The 18,995-nt window shown below is 39.9% G+C and overlaps 1 protein-coding gene across 1 annotated transcript in view; it reads right to left on the reverse strand.

Annotated features, from left to right (window-relative positions):
• SLC6A14 (solute carrier family 6 member 14) overlaps nucleotides 1-9,570 on the reverse strand; it is a 26,983-nt gene extending 17,413 nt beyond the window's left edge. The window contains exons 1-6 of the mRNA XM_004762113.3: nucleotides 9,401-9,570; nucleotides 8,242-8,407; nucleotides 4,888-5,019; nucleotides 3,469-3,630; nucleotides 2,231-2,369; nucleotides 393-525 (exon numbers count right to left, since the gene is read on the reverse strand). Of these exons, the coding sequence (XP_004762170.1) occupies nucleotides 393-525; nucleotides 2,231-2,369; nucleotides 3,469-3,630; nucleotides 4,888-5,019; nucleotides 8,242-8,407; nucleotides 9,401-9,448 (780 nt within the window). The 5' untranslated portion in view covers nucleotides 9,449-9,570. The remainder of the gene's footprint in view (nucleotides 1-392; nucleotides 526-2,230; nucleotides 2,370-3,468; nucleotides 3,631-4,887; nucleotides 5,020-8,241; nucleotides 8,408-9,400) is intronic.
• Between the last annotated feature and the right edge of the window lie 9,425 nt (nucleotides 9,571-18,995).

The raw sequence follows: 18,995 nt of genomic DNA on the forward strand, positions 1-18,995 counted from the left end.
AGAATAAGGCAGATTATATATATATATATATATAAACATACTAAAATAGGTGTTAATTGACTTTAGGTTATCAGAAAGTCTTCTGGTCATTGTGGGGGAGTCAAAAGTTATAGCTGGATTTTCAACTGCGGGGGCGGGTTGGCACCCCTCACCCCCACGTTATTCAAGGGTCAGCTATAATTGCACCAAGTTTTTGCTTGTTTTGTTGTGTTTCTACCAGGAGCAGAGATCTTATGTATTTTCCTACAGCTAGGCTGCCTACTTAGAAAGCTTTTCACACATTCAAATGTTCCCATTATAGAAAAAAAACATGCATTTGATTATGCTTGACATTGAACTGCAATGAAATTGGAAAAGAGCTACATCACTACCTAATGTGTTTTTCAAATTACCTTGCCAGAAGACTTGATTCCTTTAAATAGCGCTGCTCCAACTATGAGCCAAGCCAGAAGAAGACAAAGGGCTAAATACCACACAATTGTTCCAGTCTCATCCATTCCACTTGACCGCTGGAGCGCCACCTTACTGAAAACACACAAGCCCTTTTTATGAACACAGAATCGCTTGTCTTCATACATTGAAGTTTGTAATATCTATCAGGAGATGTTTCAGAAGTATTCTATCTTATTAATACATCAATTTCATGTGAATCTTTTATTTTTTTTAAAGATTCTATTTATTTATTTGTGGGGGGAGAGAGCATAAGAACAGGGAGGGGTCAGAGGGAGAAGCAGACTCCCCACTGAGCAGGGAGTCCAACGCAGGGCTCAATCCTGGGACTCCAGCTTCATGACCTGAGCCCAAAACAGTCACTTAACTGACTGAGCCACCCAGATGCCCCCCATGTGAGCCTTTTATTGATGCTATTGTAAGAGGGGCAAAAGCAGTTCAATGAAAAGCTAGGCTCTGAACTTTAGGGTTAACTGTAGCCAATCCAAAATTCCAAACCGTAGAATAGAAGATCTACTAATTCCTTTAGCTATGATTCGCCCCCTAGTATATCAAAGCTCTTTTATGTAAAAATAAAATAATAACCTTAGATCAGATTATTTCTTTTATTTGTTATAGTATTTTTCTCAAGGTAAAAAGATGAAGAAAATATCTAAAATTAAATCATTCATCATTCTTGTAGTTAGCATCAAACCTAAATGATCCCAATTTTATGCCTTTTTCAAAGGCTTTCTGTAAAAATCAATGATTTCTCTTAAGAACGTGCATGAATCTAGGATTTCAGTTCTTAGCTTAATGTTTGGGAACATTTTAAAATCCAGATTTTAGGGGCGCCTGGGTGGCTCAGGTCATGATCCCAGGGTCCTGGGATTGAGCCTCGAATCAGGCTCTCTGCTCAGCAGGGAGCCTGCTCCCCCCCCCACCTTCCTCTCTGTCTACTTGTAATCTCTGTCAAATAAATAAAATATTTTAAAATCCAAATTTTAAAACGGTCCCACAGAGCATGAACATTTAGATGAGGAAAGGCTCGTTACAACAATAATCAAGGTAGTTTGCTAAGAGTAAGATGTAGGTATAAGTCAGGAGAGTAGAGAATGATCAACGGAAGTTAATGCAAATAAATATAAGCCCGAATGTCCACTTTTTCATGGAATGACAATCATTAACAAAATGGATAATGAAGAATTGAAGCTTTATTTTTTCTTTTTTTAAAAGATTTTATTTGACAGAGAAAGAGATCCCAAGTAGGCAGAGAAAGAGGGAGAAAGGAGGCTCCCCACTAAGCAGAGAGCCCAGTGCAGGACTTGATCCCAGGACCCTGAGATCATGACCTGAGCCAAAGGCAGAGGCTTAACCACTGAGCCACCCAGGTGCCCCAGATTGTAGCTTTAAATAACAATTTTGCCCCCAATATTACTCATTACCCAACAGTTTATTATTCAAATTTTCTCATTATATTCTAAAATTTGAGTATTCCTTTCTTCAGAGCAATGCCCTAACTTATGCATGATAAGCACCGAACAAATCATTTCTGACAGTACTGTGCTCATTTGATAAACAATTTATAAATGACAATTGGTTGACTAGAAGCTGATCTTGCAAGTTACCACTACCCCTACAGGCTAGGTAAGCATTTGAGTCCTATCAAGTGTAGTTTGCTCTGATTCTCCTTTTTTTCTACTTATATGAGGTAAGGAATGAGCTGATCCATATTTCATTGTTATTTCCAAAAACTTTTAAACAACACCTGTTTAAGAAGTAGATCATCTAGCATACTTACTTCCAATATTGTTCGCTGGGAAGCTGTCCTGGCTGATAAATTTCACTTCCGTTGATGCAGTTTAAATTGTGGATGTCTGCCCAGCTTTTATTCACTTGGATGATCTCCCCCAGAATTGTACTGACATTACAATGAGTAACTAAATATTATAAAAAAAATACACACACAGACACATACTTAGTTTTAGACAAGTACTTTTCAGGGGAAAAAAGTGTTCATTTAAATATTTATTTATCATTTTAGAGAAAGAGAGAGCATGTGATCGGAGGGGCAGCGTCGAAGAAAGAGAGAGAAGCAGATGCCTCACTGAGTGTGTGGAGTCTGGTGCAGGGCTGGATCCCAGGACCCTGAGATCACGATCTGAGCTCCAATCAAGAGTCAGTTGCTCAACAGACTGATGAGCCACCCAGGCACCCCTCCTGAATGAAAGTTCTAATGATAAAATTATTAAGCCATTTAGATTGTTACTTGGTGATGGCAGAAGAGAAATCTTACAAGTGGAATAAGCCATGCACATTCAGCATCTTAAATCTCTGCTACTAAGCTGGAATGAATAAATATCTGCCCTTTTAAACTGTGGTTATATGTATAGTAATGACCGCTATAAAGTAACAATCATTTCAGACGGGACTTAGTGTTCTAAGGAATTTTTAGTATGTGGACTTATTTAACCTCTGTAGATAAATGACACCTTTAAATTCCTAAGAAGCCTTAAAACTTTATTACTTTATTCTCTGGTATACATAGGCAATCCCAGTGGTAACAGTCTACAACATCAATACTATGTAATTCCAAAGATCAGCCATTTAAGATGTGGATGACACATCCTGAAACACAATAGCACTATCATGGATAGCGCTTATCTCTACCACATCCCCACTTTCTTCCTCCTCTCCTGACTACTCTTGAGAATGGCTTGGCTTTACCAGCGGCCCTCAGAAATAACATATTGCATTAATTGACTTTCAAAGTTATCCATGCTTTATCCTGCTTTCATCAACAACCCATGGCTCACTTTAAACTTTGATCTTTAAGTAATCCGTACACCCAACATGTGGCTCGAACTCACAACCCCGAGATCAAGAGTTGCATGCTCTCCCGACCGACTGAGCCAGCTAGGCGCCTCACCTGTGGCTCACTTAAAATTGCCCCTAAATTTGTTGAAAAATCATGTAACCCTTGAAAAGATAGAATGATTCTCCATTCACAACATTTTTAAATAAATAAATGACGTTTACCTATAGGCGACCTGCTACAGTTCTCGTCTGCCCAATATGAGCAATTTTTCCATGGTAGTTCACTTTGGAAAGAAGCAAACATGTAGTAAAGACTATAGGCAATTATGACATTGTAATAGATCGTCACAAAAATAGATATCAGGACCATCGTAATTCCCACACCTAGAAAAGAGAACAATTGAAATCAAAAACAAACAAGTGCAATTTATTTTGCTAATTCATAAAAAAGATGCATCTCAATTTCCACAAAATCTATTTGAAAATGAGAAAGCAGGTTCAAGCAGCGTCTTTTCTTTTTTTCAGCGGGGGGTAGGGGAGTGGGGAGGAAGGAAGTTTTTTCCCAAATTTAAAATTATTTTGATGACTGGCTTTCTGAAACCATTTTTTTAATTAACTAGAAAATGGTACTAAGATCAAGGGCAGAAGACCTGTAGGGATCCGTCAAGTTCAAGTAATCACCCATGGCCATTACTCTCTTATTATGTCTGAAAGTTCTCGTCAGACTGGGTCCTGTTGTTAAAAAAAAAAAGCAAACACTATTCAAAGCTTGTATCCTATTGACCCACTGACCACTAATTACATCCTCCTCTATAAACCAATATTGTGGCAAGTAGAAGACAAAGGCTCAGAGTTAATGTACAAGATTTCTACAAGCATGTGTAAAGAAAAGTCAATAATTCAGTAACAATCTGAATTTAAGTTTGCCAAGTTTCTTGAATGTTGTGGTTTCAAGATGCAGTTTAGCATACTGAGTACAACCCGTGTGCTCAAGGCTCACTTTTGAGGTGGCTTCCTTAACATTCCCGCACAGTGTTCTATTCGCCTCACTCTCAATTTATTTTTGATGCTTTGTTGAAGACTTTACAAATAGTTGGCAGCCACTAGCTCACACCAAAATGATATTGAATCTTCAGACAGGAAGGCTGTTTGATGTTTAATAACAATCGAGGCACTTTGAAAAACTTCGCCAGTATCCTCTTCTATTAGGGAATAGCCCAGAAAACATGGTGACCTGCCCTTTAACTTTTCTGAATGAGGCATTTTAAAAGATACACAAATGCAAGAAGACAAAAGACTGCACATGGAGGAGGAAAAAAAGCCAGAGCCACAAAGTGAACACACAACTGGACTATAACTGTGTGCCCCGGGACCGTAAAAGGTGAATGTAGGACAGTAACGACACCCTTACAACCCCCCGTGGTATCCTTCCTAACACCTTCTGGATCTTCAGCCCGAGAGAAACAGAAATACGGATTAGCATTTGGTCTTTCATTTCTCCAGCAAACATTCAGAGAAACAACATCTGCCACTTTGCCTTTACCAGGTCCAAATACGAAACCTTTTCCCACCCCCCAGTGAGGACAGTTATAGACACCGAGAGATCGATAGGCACAATAAGAAAAACATTTGAATACCAACCTTGAAATAATGGGAGAATCCTCCAAACTGAAACTGGACCTAAGCTAGCAAATTGTCCCAGTGAACACTCGAGGAAGAACAGAGGTAAACCAGCCAGGGCCAGCATGATTGCATAAGGTATCAAGAAGGCACCTAAAAAATGCAAAACAGAACCAAAGGGCTATTAGGTCCCCAAACGTCGACGGCACATTGATAACCAGCCTAACATTTTGAAAGCATTCTGATATAGTGGAGTCAGAGGCCTAGGTTTAGGCCCCAGATTTACTAGTTTCTGTGAGAAAGTAGTTGCTTCTTGACATCTGGTTTTCTCATCTGTGAAATGGGATTCTAGCATTACCTAGAGAGGTTGCTATGGTTATTAAAAACAATAGCCTGTAAAATAGGAATCCATAGGCGGTGAATGATCACAGACTTTAGAGTCAGATATACCTAGGTTTCTATCCTGACTCCACCATTTACTAGTTATGTGACCTGGGGCAATTTACTTAACCTCTCTGGACGTTGGGTTCCTCCTAAATGGGGAGAGCAAGGCCAACTCTTCAGTCTGTGGTAAGGTTTCAGCTCTAGAGCCTCTGTGAAAACACTTGGCAAAATGGCAGGCACAGAGTATGTGTTCAAAGTTTATTTCCCTCCTTTTTCCTCTCCAAATAATAGTGTGTTTTTGTAAGACTTTGGGTGCAAATGCTAAATGTGATGATTCAGAGCGAAAGTTATTGCTGTGGCTAAGTGGAGTCTTCTCCAAATAGTCATTGTAAGGGTCTTTCCTCAATGTTAGTAAGAAATTTCCTGGCTTCGTTAAAAGATTCTGAAGTTTGGAGATGCATTCAAAGTTAACTTTCTGGGGCGCCTGGGTGGCTCAGTTGGTTAGGTGTCTGACTCTTGATTTCGGCTCAGGTCATGATCTTGGGGTCGTTGGATCAGCGTCAGGATGCACCTTCCGTGTGGGGTCTGCTCGCGATTCTGTCACTCTCTCTCCCTCTGCCCCTCCCCTGCATCAGCACGTGCACGCTTGCACGCTCTCTCTCTCTTTCTCTCTCTTAAGAAGTTAACTTTTGTTTTAAAAGCAAGAACCAATGCTCCTGCATTTAGATTATCCAGATCCCTTTTTGATGTTTTTAAAATTTTATTACTTTACTTTTTTTTCCACCCACTTTTGAGATATAATAAATTGCTCATTCGAACTTTGGCCAGATTGTAGGTAGAAGCAGAGACAGAATATTAAACTTATTGATCAAGTACTCGACAAGTCTTAACAAAGTTTAATAAGAAAAGGGGATCAATGGATTAAAAATGGGCTTTTGGATTACATATATGTCATTGACCTATATGGCACTGTTGTCCTCATGTGTTTTTCATATTATGATATTGTAACATCATACTTGGGAATTACATTTTTCCCAACCCTCAAAATATATTCCATTAAAAATAGTGAGACAATAAAATACTTGTTATGTACAAGTCCCTAGTCACTAGAATGTAAAGACAAATATGTCTTCATAGATGTTGCAATGTACATACCATCATTGCTATGACTAATAGAAGTTTTAGTCTTAGCAATGATAAATATGAAGAAAAGTAATACAGACTATCCCTGTCTACAGCAGTAAGGGAAATGTTTCTAGCCCATTATAAATAGTTGTGTGTGTGTGTGTGTTTTAAAAAAAGGATTATTTTCCTGAGTGGTACTTTTTACGCATGATATTATTGTTTTTATTATCAGCCATAATTGGTAAACTGTGACATAATACCCTGGTCCCAAATTGTTGATACTGCTGTCTCAGACCCTGTGGTTGTATGAAGCTTCTCTTTCATAAACTAATAAAAGAATCTACAGATAAAAATGATTCCAGATTTTAGCCATAGTTATCAAAACCTAAGCAAATTTAAAAATCTGATCTATTGACATGTGGCAAATCTGAATTTCATGTTCCTCTCCTCCATTTGGACAGCAGAGAAAGAAGCAATCAAAAGAGCCTAGATTATGCATTCCCCAAATGATACGATCTTTAAAAAAACTGAGAATTGATGTGAGATATTAATTTTTAGAGGAAAAAGTGAGAGAGATAATAGCATACAATAGATAATAGCATTTGGGGAAAGGGGGCTACATTTCAATTTCTCTATTAAACCTAGTTTAATATAGTTACCAGAAGTTTATGGCCACCACTGGGCTGATGTATGATGACAAGTCACAGGAAATTTCTGAACCTGAATACTAGAGTCTACTCCTTTTCAGACTCCATAGTGAGAAACTATGGAGTCTGAAAATGAGTCTGAATGCTCTTCACTACAGGAGACCTTAGGACTTAGACACCTACAGGCCTGGGATTCCTAACTCATTTTTCCAGTTCAAACTTAGACGCAACCCATGACTAAACCATGTAGGCTCCGGAGAGGGGAATTTATTGCCACCAACACTTAAAGTGTTTGATAAACAGAGCTTCTTTCTTAAGTCTCCACGGGCCAATATGAATGTTCTAAGGCAACCAATTAACAAGGACTACAAGATTGAAACATCACCACAGAAAATCCTATTATACCAAGGAAAATAATTATAGTGGCACAGTTTCACTGGTTCCCAATTATGAAATCTAAGGGCATGTCACCTCTACACTTCTAATAGAACCTGTAATTACAAGTAAATAAAATATGGTGTAAGTGAAAAGTTGTTTCGACACTACTAGAGAATTGGGCAATTCATTTTGTTTCCCTTTGTGTGTCACCTCAGTTACTTTTTTTTCTCCTTGTTCTAATTGAGTCTTCCTTAATGATCTCTGAGGTATAAACAGTATCATTTTGCAGAAATTAACCACCTAGTCTTGAACTAAAGTCTGTTGCACATTCTAGAAGGATCCTTTATATACATGGTCAATCCAATTTGGAATACATGTAACTGAATATTGCAGCTTAAAATACTAATCCTTTACTTTTTTATCATCTTCTTCCACATTTGTATTTCCAAAATGCAATGCCTTACTCTACTTAAACCACCAGTTGTACTTGAGCTTCAAATTAGAATGAAAATCCCCAGCCTCTTGCTTAGATTCAGTCTTAAATTAAGCCAAACACAACTTGAGTCTGAAAAGATTATCACAGGAACATGTATAAATGAAGAAGAGCAAGTCATAATGGAAGACTACATTGGATCCTAAACCAGAGATGCAGAAGTGTTAAAAATACAACTTTTACCAAGTTTATGCCTGAAGATTTTTGCAAAGCCAGCTTCCTAACTTGACCTAGCAACTCATAGTCTAATGACCCAAACTCTCATGCACTTTCCTTCAGTTCTTAAACAGCCTCAGAAGCCACACATCATTTTAACTGGAAGGGAAAGAAGTTGGGGGTAGGGAATACCTCCGCCATTGTTGTAGGTCAGATAGGGGAATCTCCACACATTCCCCAATCCCACTGCATATCCAACCATAGATAGAAGATAATCCGATTTTTTGGACCAGTTACCACGGTCCTGATTCTCATCATTTTCACCAACATGGAAATTCTCAGAGGAAGCCGTCACTTTCTAGGAAAGAGAAAATATCAAGAGTTTGTCTGTCTGCTATTAAAAATCCACAGAAGTGTAATTTTACACACACATGTGGGTGTGCACACAAACATAGATGGGGGGAGAATGAACCCAAAAGCCTTAGCTGAGAGAGACACTTTCCAAAGGTTGAGGAGATTTCTGCTAATGGCTGTTTTTACTTTACAACATTTACCCCTTGAAATGAAAAACAAGACAAAACAAAACCAAAACTCAAAACCTCTTTAGGTGGCTATAATTACTACTTCTTTGGGTGAGATCATCCAAATTTTGGATGGTTACATGTGGTACCCAGCATGAAGGACAAACGAAGGTGGACAAATACGGCTTCAGATAAAGAAGACTTAAAAATGAATTAGGTAAAATCAACACTGTTGAGCCTGCAGGAGATCTTAGAGAAAAAGGCACCTTTGAAAAAAAGGCTTCTACTAAAACAAACAAAGATTTTATAGACTCCTTTTCCTATAGGCTGATAGTTTGGGATGTACCGAGTTAAGGTAAATTTCACTTCTCTCCCTATCCCTGGCTGGAAGCCACAGAATAATATTCAGAGACAAATTCCCCTGTCCCACCAGGTGGAGTAGCTCTCTCTCCACCTCAGAGGGAAGGGGTTCCCTCCCAACCTGTTAGCTGCTCTGGGGTATGGATGTTTCCTCAGGTCAAATAAGGACAATGCATTTTCTCATTTCCCTCCAGCATATGGACACTGTCTGGTGAGGGACAAAAACCAGGATCGTGTGGGCATACCCAAGGCAGAGGTTGAGATGACTGATCCTAAGTCTTCTGGTTACCTCGGTAAGAGTTGTTCTCTTTTCCCTCTACCCTATAGGGACGTCTCAGGCACACTTGAAAGCAATTGAAGAGAAAGGTGGAGAACCGGGAACAGCCACAGAAGGCAAAACCTGAGACGGCCTCCCCTGAAGTGTTCCCTTCCCAGGCCTCCCACCCTTCCCACAGTTTCCAGACCCCTACCTCCTTCCCTCTGCACTTGAAGAAGCTCGGGCACTTCAACTTGTCCATGGTTGACTCACTCCCTCAGCTTGCTCCGTCTCAGCTGGCAGTCTGGCTTAGCTCCACTGGTGGCAGGTGCACACTCCCCAGTCGCTACCTGCCTGAGTGAGCCACCTTGCCCAGGGGTGGGACCATTTATGGAGGAAGCTCTCCCCTCCCCCTTCAGGGCGCCCTGTCGTGTCAATTACCGGAAGGGACCAAAGTGAGGCTCTGGTTTTTCCCCAGGTAAGCTGGCATGTAGCAATCCCCTGTCCCGGCCCCGGGAAAGGGCTGGGCTGTTCAGGAGCTGAGCAGCCTGAGCCCAAGTGACTGACAGCCCTTGACTCAGAGCCCTGCAGGTGCCTTCGCAATCTCGCCTGCCTCCTTTCCCGGGTTCCCTGCTTCCTCCTAACCTTCTCTCTTCATCTGGTCTCTGTCCTGATGCTAAGTGCTGATCTCCACTGGCGCTGGGGGGGGGGGGGAGGCTGGGGCTGGGGGGTGGGGGTGTTGTGAAGGGCATGGTCTGTGGGGTGCGTTCTGTTCCCCCAGATACTCCTGAACAGACCCTATCGTCCTGGGCCCTGGGATTTTCCCAGTTTTGCCCCTCACTCCAAAGCACGTGATCCCCTGGGGCAAACGCAGCTCCCAGAGGGAAAGCTCCCGAATTGGGCACCTTGAAAAGCAGCCACCTGAGATAAGGTTACTCAGCTGGCTCTGCCTGAAAAGAGCAACTTTGAGACGCTGTCCCAGGGACCTTTCTCAGCCTTCAGGGACAGCGTTGCCCTTTACAGAGATTGCTTTGTGTAGTATTTCAAAGAGGGCAAACAAAAACAAATTATCCAGCGGGTTTATGGGAAATTCTAACCCTAACAAAGGACTCCACTTTGCAAGAATAAGGCCTAGAAAGTAAACTATGAGGAAACCTCTCGGCTTGGCCAGGGAGGAGCGAATTACTCTAATGCTGTTTACCAGGGCAGCACCTTTTTCTCAGAAAGCTCAAAGGATTTCATCTGATTCAGGTCAGAGAGGGTGGAATCGGGGCACACAGACGAACCAGCGGAGAGTCAAAACCTGTAGGCTGTGTGCAGCTCCTTTGTTCTCCATCTGACGACGTGAATTTCCCACTTGCAATGGAAATACACCCTGAGAAGTCTGGGGAGGTAAAGCAGAGGAAAACTCATGAGGAAAGTGGAAAGGTGGTCATGAGAAAGCACTAATGAATTTCACCTGGCTTTGTGTTGAACATAGCACAGGCTGGAATGAGTGTGTGCGTGTGTGCGCTTGCGCACGCGCGCATGTGCGCACGCATGCGCATCCATTAGTATTAGATACACACAATTAGGTGTGACCTAAAGGTTAAAATGAAGGAATTATTGGCCTGTCTCAGACCTAGAAGAGAGGAGAGGCGAAGGGACATATAACCCTCTTTGTAAAAGGATGAGCTGAAAAGCGAATCTAATGGCATGTGCCCAATTATCAAATAGAAATTAAAGGGACGCGCCAAGGGGTGCCGCAAACAAATGGTGACCGTGGGACTAGAAAGAAAATAGCAGTCTTAGGGATAAATAGATTATGGGGATATCAAGACAGAGGTAGGGGGGTGTAGAGGAAACAACAAACAATTCTCCCTGCCTGTTACACAGTCGAGAAACGTCTGGCAACTTGGAGAGCTTAGAGCATCAGGGGCATAACATTTAAAATAGAAGATATTTGAGAGAAAATATTGTTTTTTATTTGTTTGAGGGATATTTTCCCATTGTCGTGCATCTCTTGCCATTCTTTGCCTCAAACTCTTAAGCTTGCGTGCTGTTTTTCACCTCTGGGCCTTTGCTCATGCTATTTCTTCTGGAAATTCCCACTCTACTCATTTGGGTAACTACTTAGTCTTAGGTGTCACCTCCTCCAGGTCTTTCCACATGGTTGCACCCCAATTACAGCACACTGGGTTTGGATGCCTGTCCTCTATAGTCCTATGAGCCCCACACTCACGTTACATCGTGTGAAATTATTTGCTTATGATCCTCTAGACTGCCGGTTCTCCAAGGTAGGGCAGGGAAATGGTCCTAATCATTTCTGTATTCCCAACACCCCGAACAAAACCTGACCCACACAGGCACTCAGTAAATGCTTATTAGGAAATTTGACCCAGAGAGGCCATCTAACAACTCTGTGGTCCAGAAAGGGAAAGGACAACTGGTTTACCATCCACCCCCCCCCAAGAGATCATAAAATACCAGGACTGCATTTCCTTCTCTTTGCGTTCTGACTTATTAACTAACAAATTATATAATGGATTTTTTAAAATTTATATAAGACTCAAAAGAAATATACAAGTTGATTGTTTAGGGGCGCCTGGGTAGCTCTGCTGGTTAAGTGTCTACCTTCCACTCAGGTCATGATCTCAGAGTCCTGGGATCAACCCCTTCATGGGACTTCCTGCTCAGTGGAGATCCTGCTTCTTCTCCGCCGCTCCCTCTGCTTGTGCTCACTCTCTGTCTGTCAAATAAATCAATAAAATCTTGGAAAAAAAAACAACAAAAAAAAGTTGGGTGGGCATAAGAGTGAGGGAATGACATAAATCCAGTCACAAGGGTATGAATGAGCAGGATGTGGGAGAATATGAGAAGAGTCTGCTAATTGATAGGCTAATAAGAAATAAGGTTGGAGAGACAAAGTGTGGCCATTTATGTGCCTCGAAATCTAGGCCTTGGTCTAGCAGGCAATAGTGAAATGATTGTTAACTTGGGAATAACACATAGTACACTCTACTTCAGTTGTGCAAAAACACCTCAAAATTATAATTAACGATCTCCATGCACTGAGTTGTGCAATGCTGGACTTTTAACTGTGGGTCAGCTCTTCCAGGACACCCACACCACAGCCATGAATCTGCTTAGCTGTAAAAAAGAAAAAGAAACACGGACGGTAATTTAAAAATTTATTTAGTATGTGGCCAGCAACTAAAGATCATCTTATAACTGTGATTTGGACAGGAAAAAAGTTAAGAACCGATCCAATAGTTATCTCCCACATTCTTTGCCCTTAGTACTAAGAATCCATTTATGTTATTATTTGTGGAAGTCCCTCCGATATTTTTAGTCACAAAAATAAAGGAGACTCATTACCTAAAGCTTTCTTCCAGCTATTTGGATATGAAAAGTTTGCACTAATCAGAAGTCCTTTGAACAATCTCACAAACCCAGTGTCTTACTGAGCAACGGCACAGCTCTGTAGCCTTCTCCCAGAAGAACCCCATTAAATTTCACCAGCTGAAAGACTTAAGAAATGCAACCATACTAGTCTATCAACAGGAAAAAGAAATAAATATGTATTTTTAAAATCCTATCATAGTAAATGTGTGTATGTGAATTATCCTTTCCAGGCCTATCATTTCAGGGGCTCCTGGGTGGAACAGCTGGTTAAGCATATGACTCTTGGTTTCAGCTCATGGGGTCATCTCAGGGTTGTGACATCGATTCCCACATTGGGCTCTGTTCAGTCTACTTAACACTCTCTCTCCCTCCGACCGTCCCAACCATGCTTTCACTCTTTTTCTAAAATAAATAAATAAATAAATAAATAAATCTTTAAAAAAAACATTTAAAGTCTATCATTTCAGACATTGAACACTTGATTAAAAAATTAGACTCTCGGGGCACCTGGGTGGGTCAGTCAGTTGAGTGTCTGCCTTTGGTTCAAGTCATGATCCCAGGGTCCTGGGATTGAGTCCTGCATCGGTCTCCTTGCTCAGTCTGCTTCTCCCTCTCCCTCTGCCCTGCTCATGCTTTCACTCTTTCTCTCTCATACTCTCTCAAATAAATAAATCTTTAAAAAATTTTAAAAATTAGACTCTACCCATAGTCAAAACAAATTAATAAGTAATTAACAAATTATTTCTTTAAAAAAAGATTCTTTCAATTCTAGGAAACAAGACTTGGGAAAGACGGATTTCATAGATGTCCTTTCTGACAGCTGTGGAGGTAATGATTCTCTAGTTGGAACAACTAGTGAAGGGGCAGAAAATACACACTTCTTCTTACAGAATACTGGAGGGTGCCATGCCAGAGAAACTTGAAAGAAAAAGATAGCTCTTGGTGAATAATTTCATGTGGGTGCTTTCTAAACAGGAAAAGTTCATCTGTCAAATTTCATAATTTTTTTAAGTAGACTCCACATTCAACATGGAGCCCGACTCAGGGCTCAAACTCAAAAACCCTGAGATTAAGACCTGAACTGAGGTCAAGAGTTAGTCATCCTACTGACTGAGCCACCAGGCACCCCAAATTTCATAATTTCTATATTCACTATGGCATACCATACACCTTTTCTTAAGTATTAAGTGTAGAAATCATAGGTGTACAGCTTGATGAATTTTCACAAACATGGCACTCCCAGGCATCTAGTTCAAGTTCAAGAAACAATAGTACCAGAACCTCAGAAGACCCCTCCTTAACCTCCTCAAGGTTACCCACGATCTTGAATATTTAACCCCATCAATTTGTTCGGACAGTTTTTGAACTTCATATAAATGGATACTATTGCACATACCCTTTTATGTCCCATTTCTTTGGGCTCAACAATATGTTCTGGAGCTCTAACCGTAGTGTAGCCTAGACCCATAGTTCATCAATAGATGAACTATGGTCATTCTGCATGGTATTCCAATATATGACTGTACCACAATTTATTGATCTATTTTGCTGATGGACATTTGGGCTGCTTTCAGATGGGGGCCATTTTGAAGAGCGTGGCTCTGAACTTTCCTGTAACAGGGTCTTCTGTGTGTATTTCTGTTAGGTGTAGACCTAGTGTGGATATTCTGGGTCACAGGATATAGCTTATTTGTCCTTAGCAGATGTTGCCAAACACTATTCCAAAGTGATTTTCCAATCTGCATTCCCTCTAGCACTACCATATCGACTTTAAAGGCCACGTAGAATAGAATGGTTTTGTGGAAGAAGGAGAAGGAAGATGGAAGGAAGTGGGCACGTGATGGGAAAAGAGGAGAAATACGTCCTGGGCCAGGTACTGTGTTAAGTGAGCAACATTTCAGATCTCATCTGATTCTCAGAGAACCACTTTGAGGTAGAAACACCCATTTTACAACCACAGAAACAGAGGCCCCGAGAAGCTAAATGACTTAAATGACTATTAACTGACAGGTCTGATATTTGAACCCAGACTATCTGACTCTCCAGTTGATTATCCCAAACCACCTTATTGTAAGGACATGAGCACAAAATGTCGGAAAATGCTTTATCTGTGGAATTCCTGCCACAGAGGACTTGGAGAAAGGATGAATTGGAACAATTAGGCATCATTTGATCCTCTGTCCGTTAGAACAGTCCACCGAAACAAAACCTTTAAATCTCATCTTTGGGAAGATTGAAGAAGCTTTTCCATATCGCCTCCCTGAAGGAGAAGTCATGATGTAGATATTATGATTCCCAGCTGAGTCTCACACTATCAGTTTGCAAGGGTCACCATCGAGAGATTCGGATTCAACCGATTCATAGTAAGGCTGCTGTGTAGTGTTCAGTGTTCAGGGTGGGGGCTGGATTTCAGTAGCTAGAGCTTAGAAGCAAAGAAAGATGTGCAATGTTCTTTCTCTAACAACAAACACAGAAGACTTGGAGCCTGTGGGACCAAACCCCATGCAATGCAGCTTTATTTTTTTTTAAACATCTTTAAACAAACGAGTACTTTTTAAAAAGATATTTATTTGAGAGAGAGTGAGTGAGCACGTGAGAGAGAGAGAGAGGCCATGAGTAGGGTGAGGGCAGAGGGAGATGGAGTAGCAGTCCCCCCCCATGAGCAGGGGGCCTGATACAGGGCTGGATCTCAGGACAGTGGGATCATGACCAAGCCTGAAGGCAGATGATTAACCTACTGAGCAACCCAGAAGCCCCTAACCAAACCAATCCTTAATACAAGAGATACCTGAATCAAACCAGGCAATAGAGCTAGTGTGACTTTTTTTGGTATTTATTTATTTATTTATTTATTGCATGTGAATAAACAAATCAAGAATTTTCTCTCCTAGTATATACAAGACCTTTCTTCACTACATCAGCATCATTCTTTCCAGCACCCTGAATCCATTGGCCATGTAGCCACTAGAGGTTCTCTTTAAATTGTTAGCAACAATGAATAAACATTTTAATTTGACCTACTTATCTGATACTATTGTAATGATGCATTAAAGGAAAAAAAAATTTAGGCTTCACTCTTGATACATTGGTATTTCTCCTTTGGAAAGCATTGCTGTAAGGCATGCTAACTCTCAGTTTGCATTTATAATAATAAACTGTATCAAAACTATATCAGAACTAGCTCTTAGGCATTCAGGCCCTTTAGAGATCCAGGTGCCCAGTCTTTTACTTTCCCACCTAAGGAAATCAATCATTCACTTCGTATGAGCCACAGAATCATTGCTTTTGTTAACTTGATAAATATAAGTAAGCATTAAAAAAACATGTCATTGTGGGACCTATCTGAACTCTACGTACTAAAATCCTTTAAGAAGATATACAATCAATTAAAAAATAGTTATGCTAATACTATCTCTCTTCATGTGCAGGATTTTTCAATATTTTATTCTAATTAAGAAAGATCAAATTGGGACTTGTTACATCTTCTAAGGAACGGGAAGAAGAAGTACCATGAGCAGCACAGATCATGTGTATAAAATACAGCATTCATTTTTATCTTGCCTGGCTGAGGTCCTCTAATGTGAAAGTGATGTGTGGTTGGATGTCTAATATATGAGCCATAGAAATCAATTCTTTTCCTCCTTCACCAATACAGTGATGTTCTAGCTTCTTTTGCTAAAAATTGACATCCAGAGGGCTTGGTGAGACTGTCTTCATCTATGGACTTTCTTTTATTGATGAATGTCATAGCAATTAATTTGTCTTTTATGACCATCAAACAACACCATCACTAACAACAATAACGTTACCACCTCCAAGAATAATAATAACCACCACAACAGTAATAATATCAGCTACCCTTTGTTTGAGTAGCTGCCATATGCCATGTACTTCATGTACATTCTCTTCAATCCTTCCAACAACCCGACCAAATAGCTACTATTATTATCCCCATTTTTAGAGATTAATAAACAGGCATAGAGGGGCAAAATAACTTGTCCTGGGGTCATAAGGTTGGAAAATCTAGGGGCAGACATCCAAACCCAGTTCTATTAACAAAATCTCCATCTTACCTCAGCCTTTCTGGATTATTCTATAACTTCTTTCCCTCTTCCCAACATTCCACCCTTCTGCTGTTTACTTCTATTATTTCTTCCTTTACCCCTTATCATAGCTAACCCAATTCTTCATACAAATTATATTCCCATTCTTGGCCGTTTCCCTCTTTTGGTTCGTCCCCTCTCAATCAGTCTCTCTCTAAAACACAAACGTGGGTTAATAAGTATTCATCATCAGTCTGAACAAATAACACCTTAACACCTGCCAGATATCTCACTTCTCCAAGCTGGGGATCTCTTTTGGGAGACTGCTGAAGAGAGAAGGGGTGACTCAGTGTATAAGTCAATTGGATCAGTTCCATAGGTTTCCTACAATCAGAGATCAGTTCATAAGACCAAGACCAAGACCTCTGCCATTACCCGTGGGAGGAAAGGCTTATAAATTATAAAATAGAGTCCAGCACTATAATCTTTTTTCTTATAGTTACGGGAGTACAGCCACCAGTCACTGGTGGTCAGGATTTCAGGCTCCCCAAGACCCAGTGTTATTGGGATACTGTTGTTTTCAGGGTAAAGAGTGGTGACACACCTGTTTTGTAATTACACAACATCAGCTAATTCCTTAGTGGGTTACAACTGACTCATTTGTTTAGATCTTTTGTGTCTAGAAAAGAAGAGAGCTATATGATTAAAACTTAGTGGGAAATATTACTGAAAAGTGCAGGAAAAATGAAAACACTACTTCTTACATACTACCTTTCTGTAAAGTCATTCTACCAATGGGAGTGGCTCATTCCAATGCGGCATACCAAGTGAACTAGGTGCAATGAGTTTTAGTCTTATTTTCCTAAATAGTTAACAGAAAAAACACTTAGGTTGCTGTTGCATAACTTCATGATGCAAAAAAAAAAATCTGTGGGGCTAGAAAAATGGCGACATTTCCTGATGATATAGGTACTAAATCCTATTACCTATTCTTTTTTTTTCTTTTCCTATTACCTATTCTGACTAGCATGTCCTTTAGGAAATAGAAAAAATAATCCTACAGATATCCAGTTTATTGAACGGTGTTGTGTACACATGTAATTTTTTTTATGATTACTGATTTTAATGACGGTGTGTTGAGTCTCCATTTCCTGAACCTTAAAAATACCTCAGGAGTAAAACTGTCACTATAGACGACATGATATTATGTATTAAAAAAAAAAACCCTAGAGACTCTCCCGCCCCGAGAATTGTTGAAACTAAAATAATAATAATAATAATTCAATAAAGGTGCAGGATAAAAAAAAATCAAGATACAAAAATCTGTTACTTTTCTATATAATCATGACAAACTATCAGAAAGAGAAATTAAGAAAAAATTCCTAGCTACAATTGCATCAAAAAGAATAAAATAGGGGCGCCTGGATGGCTCAGTGGGTTAAAGCCTCTGCCTTCAGCTCAGTTCATGATCCCAGGGTCCTGGGATCGAGCCCCACATCAGGCTCTCCACTCGGCAAGGAGACTGCTTCCCTTCCTCTCTCTCTGCCTGCCTCTCTGCCTACTTGTGTTCTCTGTCTGTCAAATAAATAAAAATTTTAAAAAATCTTAAAAATTTTTTTTAAAAAAGAATAAAATACCAAGGGATAAATTTAATCAGGGATATAAAAATTCTATATATTGAACACTATAAGATGTTGATAAAATAAATTGAAGAAAACACACATAAATGAAAAGATATTTCATGTTTATGGATTGGAAGAATGGACATTGTCAAAATGTCCATGCTACCCAAAGCAATCTACAGATTTAATGCAAATCCTATCAAATTTACCATGGCATATTTTCACAGAAATAGAACAAACAGTCCTAAAATTTGAAGGGAAGCACAAGAGACCCTGAACTGCCAAAGTTACCCTGAGAATGAAAAACAAAGCCAGAGGCACCATAATCCCTGATTTCAAACCATATTACAAAGCTATAGTAATCAAAATAGTGTGGTATTGGTATAAAAAAATGCAAAGATCAAAAGAACAGAATACAAAGTCCAGGAATAAACCCATGCATAAATGGTCAATTGATTTACAATGAAGGAGGCAAGAATATACAATGGGGAAAGGGCAGTCCTTTCCATAAATGGTGTTGAGAAAACTGGACAACCACATGCAAAAGAATGAAACTCTTACATCATACACAAAAATTTAGTCAAAATAGATTGAAGGCTTGAATGTAAGATCTGCAACCAGAAAACTCTGAGAAGAAAATATTAGTAAGCTCCTTGATGTCAGTCTTGGTGATGATATTTTAAATATCAAATAACATCAAGAAGCAAAAGAAACAAAAGTAAAAATAAACAAGTAGGATTACATGAGACTATAAAGCTCA

This window comes from Mustela putorius, unplaced genomic scaffold (assembly GCF_011764305.1).
Source record: "Mustela putorius furo isolate JIRA1106 unplaced genomic scaffold, ASM1176430v1.1 tig00003901_pilon_pilon_pilon, whole genome shotgun sequence".
Classification (NCBI taxonomy): Eukaryota; Metazoa; Chordata; class Mammalia; order Carnivora; family Mustelidae; genus Mustela; species Mustela putorius.